The 14332-nt window shown below is 42.3% G+C and overlaps 1 protein-coding gene across 1 annotated transcript in view; it reads right to left on the bottom strand.

Moving 5' to 3' along the window:
- mrps35 (mitochondrial ribosomal protein S35) overlaps window positions 1–12755 on the bottom strand; it is a 41347-nt gene extending 28592 nt beyond the window's left edge. Inside the window, exon 1 of the mRNA XM_084335634.1 lies at window positions 12621–12755. Within this exon, the coding sequence (XP_084191760.1) occupies window positions 12621–12753 (133 nt within the window). The 5' untranslated portion in view covers window positions 12754–12755. The remainder of the gene's footprint in view (window positions 1–12620) is intronic.
- Window positions 12756–14332: the final 1577 nt, after the last annotated feature.

Genomic DNA, 14332 nt, shown 5'->3' with positions numbered 1-14332 from the left:
TGGCTGCTGATATATTTACGTGAAGCATGGAGCAGCAGTGTTTTTAGGTCCGGTCTGGAAACCGCTCAGCAGCGCCCCCACCCAACAGCTGAATTGCCAATGGCTGAATTGGAGTACTGCACCCTGCCGGCCGGCAGATGGATGCTTCTCGCAAATATATCAGCAGCCAGCTCGCGCTGACAAGACAATGTCATTATTAGACCGGCTGCTTAATGATTGTTTGTTTCGTTCATCGCATAGGCTATTTAATTTTAGCCTATTTTAATACAATTCAAATAATCTAATTGTGTTTAGAGGGAATTATTTTCACCGGACATTATGACCGGAGAGATTAAATATGTCGGACTTCAACAGATTTTGCCGGTCAAAAACCGGTAATTACCGGCTAACGGAAACGCTGACACACACAGAGCCAATAGGGAGGTAGTCTGACGTCACTTTGGACCGGGCGGTCGGTCCACCCGTTTCGGGATTTATCATTGGGAAAATGGATAATCAGCTATTGTATAACAATTCTGCCTCATGAACATTGGCAAGCTTTCCATTTTTTTGCACAAAATGAGTTCCCTTCTACCACTAACATTGTTGTTTAAGCATTTTGGTTGAAATAAAGGTAGTTGTTGTGAAGGGCCAGATTAAACCGAATATATATATTTATTTATATATATATATTTAATTGTATTTGTATATTCTCTAATATTCCCTGATATCCCTTGTATATTCCTTGTACAATATGCATTGAATATCCATTCTAGCCTACTGAACATCCCATAATAGTCTCCATTCTACTATTGGTCGAGACCTTGGTGCCAGGCTGCCATACCCCCCAGACCCAGTTCAAACGTACCGCTCAACATGTACGAACAAGTCCTAGTTCCGCGTAGGAATCTGGCTACCGCACCACTAATGGTACTATTTGTTCATAGTGCGTATATATACTGCGCTACTAAAGTAGGACTTCCCTTTTAGTCCAGTTTCTTACCCTCCAATAGAGTGACAGACGTAAAGCCTCCCCGCGACGCCACGTGTGGGAGTAAGGCCAAGTTCGGCCTACCATCGGTATTGAGACATCGTGTATATTAATATTTGAATAGTCATATTTGGCACTATATCGTCGAGTTGGACGTAGTCTATTAAGCTAATAATAGTCTATTCATATGTAGTGCTTCGTGCGGTGAGAATACTATCGTAGTCAGTACCCCCATCGTTTCGGGTAGAACTGGCTGCTTATCTAGGGTGGCCGACCCCATGTGAGGCTGCACCCGAGGAGCCCCAGAGCCGACGAGCGAGTGGACCTGCATACCGGATTATTCTACCGACGACAGCCCGCCTTCCCAGGCACGGATTATGCTTTGTATACAGTGATTATTCTATGGATAAAGACCAACACTGCCGTGTGTTGGAAACCCCCCCCCCCCGGAGAGGACGACAGGTGAGGAGACGCTCTACACGACGAGGTCGCTTCACGTCTCTCCATCGTGGACCGGAGGAAGCCGGCCCACAGAGAGTCCAACTGCTTTCATCTGTGGATCGAGGATCGCTGAGGCACCGAGCCGCACAACCGTGGGTTCTCCCAGGATACCCTCGGCCAGACGGATACAGCCAGACTCTACCCCCCCCCCCCTTCTCCAGTTGTCTTACAAGCGACCGGAATTCCCCCCTAGTGTATCCAGTTCTATAATCATTAAAGTATCATTGCTATTATTCCTTAAATATTCCAGGTTGTATATTTACCGCCTGCGCCACCAGAGATTGGACGTTCTCTATTGATATACCAACGAATACTCATTTGCCATAAAAGTGCATCCTATTTCAAATCATAAATGTAATTAAGTGATTGCTCTACATACCTTTTGCTATGTATTAATTATTATTAAACGCAGACTTTCGACTTGGTACATTTGTGTTGGATCGTTTCATCTACGTGGGAGTGTTTACCATAATTATTTATGCCTAGTACTGGGTGGCCAGAGTCTAAAGTACAAGAGGTAGTGGTAGTAAGTATCATATCTAACAATACAGTCAGGGAATTGTACCCCTCAGTTACAGTAGTTATAACTTAAGGTTTTGAATTTGTCATTAAAAACAGTAGCATGCCTGTCGTTCAGTGCTGTCGCCTAATACACGTCACGGCCAGCTGATAAAAAGCTAGCTAACTAACGTTACCTAGCTAAACGTACTAGACGGTAGCAACTAGGGATGCACGATAATTATCGGGCCGATATCAGCAATTATGACGTCATCCTGATAACGTTATTGATAGCTCCGATAATATAATATATTTTTTGGTTAAAAAAAAATGCGGTGTGGGTGAATTGGGATGAAGGGCAGGGGAGGAAACTAACTTTTTGGCTTACCAGCCAACTGGCGGGTATCTGATTTTTTTTACCAGCCAAATAGATTTTTTACCAGACAAAAAAAATCGCTAATTGTGATAATTACTTCTTTGTACGTCTTCGTCTAAATTGATTTTCAATCATAGTAAATTAATCACACTGTCTCTACTCTTCAAAATATTACATCATTAAATCACATATTAACATGAAAGAGGGAACTATTCTGGACTGGGTTGGGCTGAACTGGGCAGTGAAAGATGCTGGGTTGGGCTGGTCTAGGTTATACTGAATGATGAATTGAAAATGAATTGAAAATGGGGGACCCTGATGTAAACAAGACGAAAGTCTTTCTCTGGTCTGCATCCCCTTAACAATTGCATGTATTGAGCCGTACTGTACTGTACCCATTCTGCAATCTGTTAAATAAAGTTTTCATTCATCACAGCTCAACTACTAGGAATGTGTGTCTGACTCTTAAGTGCAGGAAATATTCATCAGAAAGGGGGGACATGATGGAGGGAATGGAAAGAGCAGGTTTGACAGGAGCAGGGTTGAAGGGATTGATTGATTGAAAAGTTTATTAACAGATTGCAGAATGGGTACAATACAGTACAGTTCAATACATACAATTGTTAAGGGGATGCAGACCAGAGAAAGACTTTCGTCTTGTTTACATCAGGGTCCCCCATTTTCAATTCATCATAACATATTGGAGTGTGGAGGAAGTGGACAAGGCATTAAGCAAACAGGACTGAAATGGGGGACCCTGATGTAAACAAGACTAAAGTCCTTCTCTGATCTGCATCCCCTTAACAATTGTGTGTATTGAGCTGTACTGTATTGTACCCATTCTGCAATCTGTTAATAAAGTTTTCAATCAATCAATCAATCAATACTGGGTTGGGCAGTGAAAGAACCAAGCATTTCACTGTAATGTAATAGCTAAATAAAACAACTTGAACTTGACTTGTTACATTTGCACTCTGGTTGTATGCCAAATGTATTCTGGTTGTACTGTACTTGTGCTGTAAGATGACAATACATTGGAACCGAATCGACAACGCTAGGGGTTCAGCAGGTGTGTTCTGAATGCCAAATATGACAACATCACCGTTGTGAACGGCATATGGGCGAGTGGTGATATGCTGGGAAACCCGGTAATAATAAAATGTCACTCGGCTGCATTTAAGCAAAGCCGCTCAGTATAGTCGTCCACTATGTTGAATGCGCGTTATGGTAGCTTGTTACATGCTAGGTAGCTAGCCGGCTAATGCTGTCATTCTCATCCGACTCGAAGGAGACGCGTCGCGTGCTGTTGTTCGCCCCCATGTCAGACCGCACCGATATCCGAAAGCGACGACTCTACATGCAATTATTTTCATCCACTCATGTGTTTTTGTAAGTTTGTCTACGTTGTCAAGCCGGTGACAGGAGTCTGTAGGGCCGCACGCAGTGGTCTGTCCACTTCCCCTAGATGGGCGGCATCTTCTAGAAAACGAGTGTTCATTGGAGGAGCTTAGAGCGCATCTGTACAACGATGATGTTCATTGGTTATGGTCTGATTATTATGTGGCGCAAATGGGAGGAATCAAGGGGGGAGTCAGAGTTCGGTTTGTGCCAGTGAGCGAATCAGCAGATTGCAGAATGATTTTTTTGTTTTGTTTTGTAATTACTAGTACTCGCCAGACTGGCGAGTGCTCTTCATGAATTACTCGCCAAACGTAAAAAATACTCGCAATTGGCGAGTAAAGTGGCCTAATTTCCTCCCCTGATGAAGGGCGTTTGTTTTTACTGAAGGCTCCTCCCGTTTTGCCAGTACAGTGGTACGACTGATAGTCGTGTGGTTTAGGAAGAGGGCGTTTTACACAAATCCAGCGCTCCCTTTCTTGGCTGTGACGTAGCCACGTAAGTTTCAGAAGCAGCGCGGATGTAAACAAAGATGGCGTCAGTAGTGTGGGAATAGTTTCAGAGGAAAAAAGTTTGCTTGCTATTTGTAACAAATGCAATGCAGAAGTTCCATGAGGAGGGAAAAGGGCAACAACTTATAATACATCCAACCTAACAAGTCACCTGCAACATCACCACCGCTACGATGGTGTGTTAAAGCCTACGACGACGCGCAAGCAGCTAAAGCTTATTGCTCTGTAGTAGCCAGGTTAATTTGCACCACCAAGCACTGCTTAAAAGCTAGCGGCTTGAGCCCTTGGGTCATTTCTGTCAAACTTCTTTAATTTAGCAAACGCCTCGTCAATAGGTACAAGTGCCGCGGGTTCCTTTGTAGCTGGCTTTGGATTCACAGCAGCTTTAGCTGCTCACACGTCATCATAGGCTTTTTAACACATCATCGTAGCGGTGGTGATGTTGCAGGTGACTTGTTAGGTTGGATGTATTATAAGTTGTTGACGGATTGTGAATTTTCTGATTCAAATTATATTTATTTGGAAAAATAAATATAGTCACTTTATCAGTCAAAACTGTTGTCTTGGCTTTGTTTTGTTCATAGTAGTAACGCTCATGTCATGATAAATCTGGTTATGTCAAAACTACAGGAATATACATTTAAAAACAATTTATAATACAATAAATATCGGTTATCGGTATCGGCCTTGAGGAGCAGAAAGTTATCGGTATCGGGTTCAAAAAATCAATATCGTGCACCCCTAGTAGCAACGTCTACTGTCGTGTCCATACGTTCCCTGTCAGAATACTATGTTGGTGAGAACAAAAGTATACAAAGAGAACCATTTTAAATAGGGGAATGTTTCAGGAATGCACCATGACTAGGGATGGGTAGTTGGGTACCTTTCACATTTGAACCGATACGGTACCGGTACCTGTGAATCGATACCGGTACCCAACGGTACCTTTTTTCAGTACTTTAGTCTCAATTTAATTTACCTACCTCAGTCGTAAAAAAAAAGATCCAAACTTCAAATAACTACAATTTCGACAGTTTTCGGCTTGCCATTGCTCCGACTGCTTTGTTGTTGAATCAAGTCAAATCCTAGGTAAGCATATATTGTGCGTGTGAACGTTGACATGAAAATAAAAAAGGTAAATTAAAAAAAAAAAAAAAAAATCATTATCTCACTTGAATAGATACTCGGTAGTACCGACGTGTTTCGGTTCGGTACCTCAAAAGTACAGAATTCGGTACCCATCCCTAACCATGACGGCTAGCAAGCTAGCTACTAACGTTACGTAAAAAACAATAACGTTATAAACTATACACAATATGTACAACGAAACAAGATTTACATTAGTATTTACAGTGATTTAATATGCAGCGAAATAACGTTATACGATTTAAATTATAAATACAAATATGGTAACGTGGTTGTGGCTTTTTAAAATACTGGTTGGCTTTAGAGACAAATGGTTATGATCACCGGAGCACTAGTGTTGGGTGAAACAGATACTAGCCACAGATTCAGGGTCAGTTATTTTCCCATTGTACGAATTGTTAAGCTTATGGAATGTAAGGGAAATCTGATCCTAGGTCTGCGACTAAAGCCAGGAGTCTACGCTGTGGTGACGTCAGTCAGCAGCGCCAAATGGCAGTGTAGTTTCTCAATGAACGAAAACATAAACCTTATTTTGCTACCTTTACGATTAATTGCGAATATTTTCATGTTGAGCTATAGATTGTGGATGAATACGCACAGAAAGGTACACCATGCAAATGTTCATGCTTTAAACTAGATGATTTAGAAATGGACAATGAGGAAATACATTGCGTTTTCAAGATGGTGGACTGCAGAGAAACAGCAACGATGTAACCACTACACCTCCCTATTGGGAGAGAAATACAATGCATAGAAACTAAGGTCGCTTTCACACAGGGGCTGTTTGGTCCAGACTATCGGACCAGAATTCGATAGTCCTGTTTTTCGGGTTTGTGTGAATGCGTGTCAAACTCGGTCCGCGGACCAAACACACAAACTCTGGTCCGACCAAAAACATAGGTCTCGGTTCGCTTCATCGGACCAAACGCGGACCAAATATAGGAAGTGCTTATTATTACCACTGCGCGCGGCATTCACTGCAAAACAAGCACACTGCATCTATCTCTCTATCTATCTATCTAACTGTGCATCTTGGGTAGAACGAAGGAAGAAAAAACGCGGCTTATTATATTATTACCGAGGCGCTCGGCATTCACTGCAAAACAAGCACACTGTACACATATGGGCAGAAGACCAAATAAAACAGCTACTTGTGGGCACTCATAAAAACAACGCGGTGTACAAGTTGTTTAGCGAGAGGATGGTGGTAATGGGCTTCAATAGAACAATGGATCAATGTCACGTCAAAATAAAAAACTCCGCCTCCGCTGATCTGGAGGGCTCGCAGTCCACACACACACACATTTCCACTCTCTATTGTCCAATAGACGAGTGCCCTTTTCGACCGCGTGACATTGTTCAGAAAGTTCGGTGCGCCTGACAAATTGCTATGTGAACGCAGACGAACCAAATGAAGAATGCAACAATGTTGCAACTTCACCACCAGAACCGCACAGAGTCCACCAAAACTATATGTGAAAGCGACCGTAACAAAATGTAATTGCAAAAGAAAAAAGGACGCAATTCACAAGTGCGTATTGAACCGTGGATGGTGTACCGTACAGTCCAATATTATATTAAGAACGGTGACATCCCTAATGAATTTATATATATATTGATAAGTCATTCAATAAGATTTTTGTAAAGTTTATCTGACTAGCTGACTGATGTGTGTAATCCTGTTTGTGAAATAGCTTTACCTAGCTGTTTTGAGAGCCTATAGATTAGTCCATATGCCAACACGTCCTTGACAATGTAGTAGTTACATAAATAAAAATTACTTTTCACAAATTATGTATATTTAATAACAAGGATACTTACTAATTTACAGAGGGAAAGTTGAAGAACAGAACAAAATAAATATCTGCCCCTCATCATCTGTACTCAGACGTTCAATGTATGTTATAGAAATGTCAGAAACATCTCCTGAACTGTCAAACTCAGATCAATGCGACGTAATGTAAAGACGTGACATTACTTTGTTGGCGTTGATATTATACTACTTTGGTCTCAATATTCAGTTGATCCGTTTGTAAAGTGCAATGTTTATAATCCCGGCCTACTGTCCCCCCCTCCCAGTGAGCTGTGGTGTTCCACAAGCAGGGAACAAACATAACTTTTTGACTTACCAGCCAAATGGCTGGTAGATTTTTAAAAGTACCAGCCGGGCAGATTTTTTACTAGCCAAAAATTATAAATAGCTTTTTAGTATATCGCCATGTGTTATTATTACATATAATACTCTCATATGCTATTTTCAATTAATATCATAAACAACATAAGGAATATTAGCATAATTTTGAGTGGACTGAAGGAATGAGTCAGCGTTAATAGTTTTAAATGCAAATAATTGATTGAAACATAGAAGTGGGGTCGGGACACACACACACTGTGTTTCAACTCACCACCCCCGCATCATATTGTAGTCTGTCTTCAAACTTCCACTCCTCTCAAAACTTTTTTATATTTGAATATCAACATTATCGGTCCATCCTCAGTAATCCTCAGTTTACTATAATATACTCCTGTCCTGAGTCCTGACTAGTGACTCCGTCGTCTTTCCAAACGCACGCACACACACACTAAGGCTGAGCCCGAACGTTCGTTCGTTAAGCTGACATTCGGACTTTAATTAATGGGTTCGAACGTTTGGTGAAAAAAAAGTAAAGCAGGCGCAACGACGGTGAGGCGATGTGAAGCGGCGCGTCCCCCGAGTCGCTCAGCTCAACCAGTATGGTGTCTGCCGGGCTGTTGCTGGATACTCAACCAGAGCTCTAGTCTCAACCAATGCAATAGAACAATTTTGATTGAATGACAGGCGATTCTGCCAATTACGTCACACCGCTTGCACCCGCCTCTGCTGTTACCAATCGGCAAGCGTTTATTATTTTTTTTACTCCCGGCAATGCCGCCATTGATCTGCTTGCGAGAAGCATTAACGTAGCGTTAGCTCCCCGCCGAGGAAGTAAAAGTCGTAACAAGGTTTCCATAGGTGAACCTGCGGAAGGATCATTAATGAATACCAGCCTTTTTCGGCCACGGAGCGCGAGCTTCATGGCGGGAGGTGGTTGCGTTGGAAACAACTCTGGCCGAGGCGGCAGGCGTGTTGGGAGCCCGGCGGGACTGTCTCTCTGCCGTCTCCCGTTCCGAGGTAGACGGTGGAAGGAGCCGAGGCGCGCGCCTCTCTCCTTCCCGTCGACCAAGAGTGAATACCTGTTATTGAACGTGTAACACTAACTATATAACGTTAACGCCACAAAACGAATGCATTTGTTTATCTAGCCCCTTACATGACTGCGTTGTGCAAGGGCTATTGTTTATCATAAGTAGGAACTTTGATGCAGTACTCAGTAGCTTGTTTATTTTCTTCTGAGTGCTTTGTTTAATTACATGTTTACATGAACAGCCACCACTGTAAACAACATGTTTTTTCACCAATAGATTATGCAATGCCGCCCTCCGTAGGATCTATAATAATAAAAAAAATAAAAATAAAAAAAAATAAATAAAAAAATTTACAAAAAACGAACGTTCGAACGTTCGTTCGATAAACCCTGGCGAACATTCGAACCCTAAAAACAGGGTTCGGGCTCAGCCTTAACACACACAGGGAAGGGGAGAGTGCCCCCCATTTCCCTTTCCTCAGTGCTGTTCACTGTGGCTCTGCCTCGTCTGATCATCAGGATTAGCTTGTTAGCTTACGTTAACGTTGTAGTGATTGGTACATAAACGTTCATTTCGGGCGATGTGGGCATAAAGGAATGGCGACGGTGCAAAGCATGTAGCTGCATGTAGTATTAGGGCTGGGCGATATGACCAAAAACGTTATCGCGATAAAATTATAAAATTATTTTCATATAATTCGATATCGATAATTATCGTCGATATAATGTCTGTCAAGTTTAATTAACTTCTAATATGCTGCTGCGAATGTCTCAAGTCGAGTTGATGTCGTCATCAGTCCTCGCACGTTAGCAGTTAGCCGACAAGCGGAGTATCTCATGACAATAAATATGACACTAAAATACTCTCTTCCGCCACAATATATTGAAACGACGTCCACTCCCACACTATTATAAAAGTGGCCTCAGAATTCAAAACACACACATACTCGGCACGTAAATATATAAAACAGTGCCGTGCAAGCTAGTTAACCTAGCCAGCCTGTTGCTTCTATGCGGTGTATTCCATGACAATGTGCTAAATATCACACTAAAATACTCTCTTCCGCCACAATATATTGAAACGACTACCACTGTATACCCCCACTACTATAAACGTGGCCTCAGAATTCACCACACACACATACTCGGCACGTAAATATATAAAACAACGCCGTGCAAGCTAATTAGCCTAGCAAGCCTTGTTGTTGAGTGAGTAGTCCTACCACTCTGGGTCTCCTTCCGGGTCTCCGTCGATCTCGGCCATCTCCTTCACTGATTGGTTGTTAGCTGTTGTGCGTAGCACGTCATCACGTAAGGTTGGTTGTTGTTAGTGAGTGTGTTGAGCCGAGGCTGAACGGAGCCAAGCTTGGAAAATCGATATATCGAAACTTTGCGACCACGTTTCATGTTTATTTCGAGGAAATAATTTATCGCGATAGTTATCGTTATCGTTTTATCGCCCAGCCCTATGTAGTATCGATATGAACTACACGCCAGCTGGCGGGCAGACTATTATTTTTAGCCGACAAGCGGAGTATCTCATGACAATAAATATGACACTAAAATACTCTCTTCCGCCACAATATATTGAAACGACGTCCACTCCCACACTATTATAAAGGTGGCCTCAGAATTCAAAACACACACATACTCGGCACGTAAATATATAAAACAGTGCCGTGCAAGCTAGTTAACCTAGCCAGCCTGTTGCTTCTACGCGGTGTATTCCATGACAATGTGCTAAATATCACACTAAAATACTCTCTTCCGCCACAATATATTGAAACGACTACCACTGTATACCCCCACTACTATAAACGTGGCCTCAGAATTCACCACACACACATACTCGGCACGTAAATATATAAAACAACGCCGTGCAAGCTAATTAGCCTAGCAAGCCTTGTTGTTGAGTGAGTAGTCCTACCACTCTGGGTCTCCTTCCGGGTCTCCGTCGATCTCGGCCATCTCCTTCACTGATTGGTTGTTAGCTGTTGTGCGTAGCACGTCATCACGTAAGGTTGGTTGTTGTTAGTGAGTGTGTTGAGCCGAGGCTGAACGGAGCCAAGCTTGGAAAATCGATATATCGAAACTTTGTGACCACGTTTCATGTTTATTTCGAGGAAATAATTTATCGCGATAGTTATCGTTATCGTTTTATCGCCCAGCCCTATGTAGTATCGATATGAACTACACGCCAGCTGGCGGGCAGACTATTATTTTTAGCCGCCAGACGGTAAATCTACACGCATTTGGCGAATGGCGTGCAGTTATTTTGTTCCCTGTCCACAAGGAAGCATACTAGGACCGTTACTGTTCCTAATTTATGCAAATGACATGTCCTCAGCTTGTGACTGCAACTTGTTCCTGTTCGCGGACGACTGAGCCCTGCTGGTCTCTGACAGGGACAAGTTGCAGGTTGAAAAGGCCCTCAGCTCTGAACTCGGCAGAATCTGCACCTGGCTCGCTGAAGACAAACTATCATTACACCTGGATAAAACAGTCCATTTCTCTTTCGATCAAATAACAAATTCAGCAAGACCGACGGCTTCTCAGTTACAGTGGGTGACAATATTGTCACAAGGAAAGATGAAATTACCTACCTGGGTTCCATCCTAGAGGCAAATATTTCCTGTGACAAAATGGCAACCAATGTAATAAAAAAAAGTCAACCAACGAACAAGAGGCCTTTAACAAAGATAATGGTTTGGTTCCGGTTGCCGACCGACCCTGCCGATTTAGGTGCGACCAATTTATTTTAAGAGTTTAAAAAATAAATAAATAGTTTCATAAAAATCTTAGTCAAACCTTTAGTATTATAGATATTAAACATGCTGGCAGAGTACATGCATCCATGTTGTCGTGAACATTTGAATTAAATAAAGAAATTCCCTATCCATAGTCGCCGTGGGAAGAGATAAAATAAAAAAATATAAATAAATTCCATACCTACTCATGGCCTTAACTGACAACCAACTGAACCAAATTTTTTTTTTTTATGCCAGATTCTTGTACCGGATCTCCTCTCTGGTAAACAAGAATACCTTGCAGTCTCTAACAGGAGCCCTCATTCAAGGGTACTACGACCTCATGGTACCAAAGCACCTCAAAGGCCCTAAAAACAAGACTACAAACATCACAAAACAAACTGGTCAGACTACTGCTTGACCTTACTCCTAGAACCCACCTCACCCCTGCCCACTTTGACATCCTGGGATAGTAGGATGGATTAGAGTAGACGACAGAGTACACAGCAACTTGCAATGGGCCTGGTCTACAAGATACACTACAACACCACTAAGATACCCATGTACATGTCGAAATACTTCCCAAAGGTCAGTGAAGTCCACGACCACAACACCAGAGGGAGTTCCACAAATCATGTTCAACCCAGATTCGGCTCAAACAAGGGAGTAAACACGTTTCGCAATTATGCCACAACAATGTGGAACGCCTTACCCACACAGCCGTAAAATAATGTGAATCCCTAGTCCCTACCCTCCTTCAAAACCGCTCTCAAAGAGCACCTACAGGTGGCTGCAATTAGAAACTGGCCCCGGAAAATGTCCATAATGTCTGTTAATAAAGTTTTCAATCAATCAATCAAAACTGACTGTGCTGGGCAAATGTTGCATGTGGCCTTTCCTCAAACTGAGATCCGCAATCTGAGACGTGATTGCATGTGCTGCAGGTGACTGACCATGCACACATTAAGTGACCTGGTCGGTAACTTCAATCAGGGAAACCCACACTGTGGCATGACAGGTCACCTGAATTATGCAGTCACGTGTCAGGTTGCGTATCTTAGTTTGAGGCAAATATTTTGAACTTCACAAACGATCGACTGAATAATATTGCAACTTCGCGGCGATGTGATAACAAAGCCAACAAAACCACCATCGCGTCTTTACATTACATTGGCGAGCATTTGTTTTCTGGCTACTAATGCTGGTATTTCCACCCATCCTCGCAATAGCACAGTAGAGGGTATACACCAGCTAGGCGGCTTGTTGCGAATTAACAGGATTTTCAGCTACTACTGGAATGAAACTTACTTTTATTTCCATGAGAAAAGTTTGTTGACAAGCCTGTCGCGTATGTCACCCTGCTCAGTTGGCTGAATGGTCCAAAGCCATGCTGCTGTACTCGACCTAAGGACAACATTACCTTAGTCGAGTGCGCCGCCATGTTTCCAGAAGGACTAAGGAATCTGGCGAGGGACAAAATTCACATCCCGCGAGACTACATTATTTGAACCTGTGAGATTCAACGCCCCCTACAGATACATATCATGTAGTGCACACATCCATGAAAAGGCAGGTGCCCTCAAGAGTAAGACTCGGGTTTTTAATTTTGTCCTGTTATAAAAATCTAGCACCCATACATTTCGATATGAACCGCATAATAATAATAATAATAAATACATAGACATACAGTGCAAATACTTTTCAAGCAAAGGTATGAAGCCAACTAATGCCGTTAAGTTAACTAATAACTAAGTACTACTAGACTATTAGTATTGTGCTTTACTTAAAAAAAAATATTATTATTTTGTAAAATAATCTGTCACTTTGTAAAATGGTGTGTAGACCTAGTTAACTAAAGAGACTGCATTTTGTTCGGCCTGCATTAACCATGGCCCATGCATGCGTCGCGTGCGCAAATGGGCGCTTGCGCGCGCCTGTACCACGACATGTGTGACAGGCTGACAGCAGCATCCTCATCCTCATCACCAGCTGCTGCTTCTGCAACACTAACCAGCCACACAGACAGGCTGCAGTCAGCTGTGCGGACCAACATATGACAACACATCTACTTGCGGTGAGATTTACAGGTCTATTGTAATTTTTTTGCACAGCATTATATATTAGGCCAATTGGAACTCATTTTTGGATAAAGCTTTTGGACATTTCGTTTGCTGCGAATGTTTCCATGTTTCTAGTTTGTGTGTTTTAAAGGTAAGCTTTGGCACTTGTTTGTTTAATTGTTGTTGTTGCTCCCCACCCACCCTAATGAAACCATGGCAGGTGGAAACATTTTTATTTTATATTTATCTTGGTGGATTTATGGAATCGCCTCGGCTATCCGTCAAGCCCTGCAGCTAACACTCATGGCTAACATTAGTTGATGCAAATATTGACATAACCTTTGCGAGATTGTAGACTGATTCAGTAGACCTTCCAGACCTGTTCCTTCTCAGGTGGTTACTCTAGGACATTTGAATAAAAGCAGAGGAGAGCAAGTGTTTGGTTTGGCGATGCTGGAAGTTAAAACGTTTAGATATAATAAGTCTATAACCCACATACAATGCAACATTTGATCTTATTTGAAATGTAGGCCCCAATAGACTTGAAGGGTTCAGATTAATTGGAATGTCTAATATCCAGCAAAGTCCCAGAGTAGCCTATGTGCATATCTGACAGATATTGTGTGTGTTTCATGGCTGTCAAGTTTTTAAGGGCAGAAACCCTATCTATAAGGAGACAGCAGTGCTTGTGTCTCCTGTCATCGGTTCATCCACGACCGAGGACAGATATGGTGGGGGATGGCTAGCTCCAGTTACCTGCCAGGCTCCTGTCTCAAATAGTTTTTTCCGATCCTTTTAAACAATATCCGGTCATCACCTTTAATGTTTTGATGGCGAAGGTGACTGATGCTTAAAACTCCATTCTGGAACCATCTGGAACATATGTTCTGGAAATTGTAGAACCTGCTGATGGAAAATTTTTGTTTGATTAAAGTTTACATTTACATTTACTTTTAGTCA

This window comes from Notolepis coatsorum (assembly GCF_963971535.1).
Source record: "Notolepis coatsorum genome assembly, chromosome: 18".
In the NCBI taxonomy this organism is placed as follows: domain Eukaryota; kingdom Metazoa; phylum Chordata; class Actinopteri; order Aulopiformes; family Paralepididae; genus Notolepis; species Notolepis coatsorum.
Note: the sequence above shows the minus strand (reverse complement) of the source record. Positions and strands in the feature narration are given on the sequence as shown.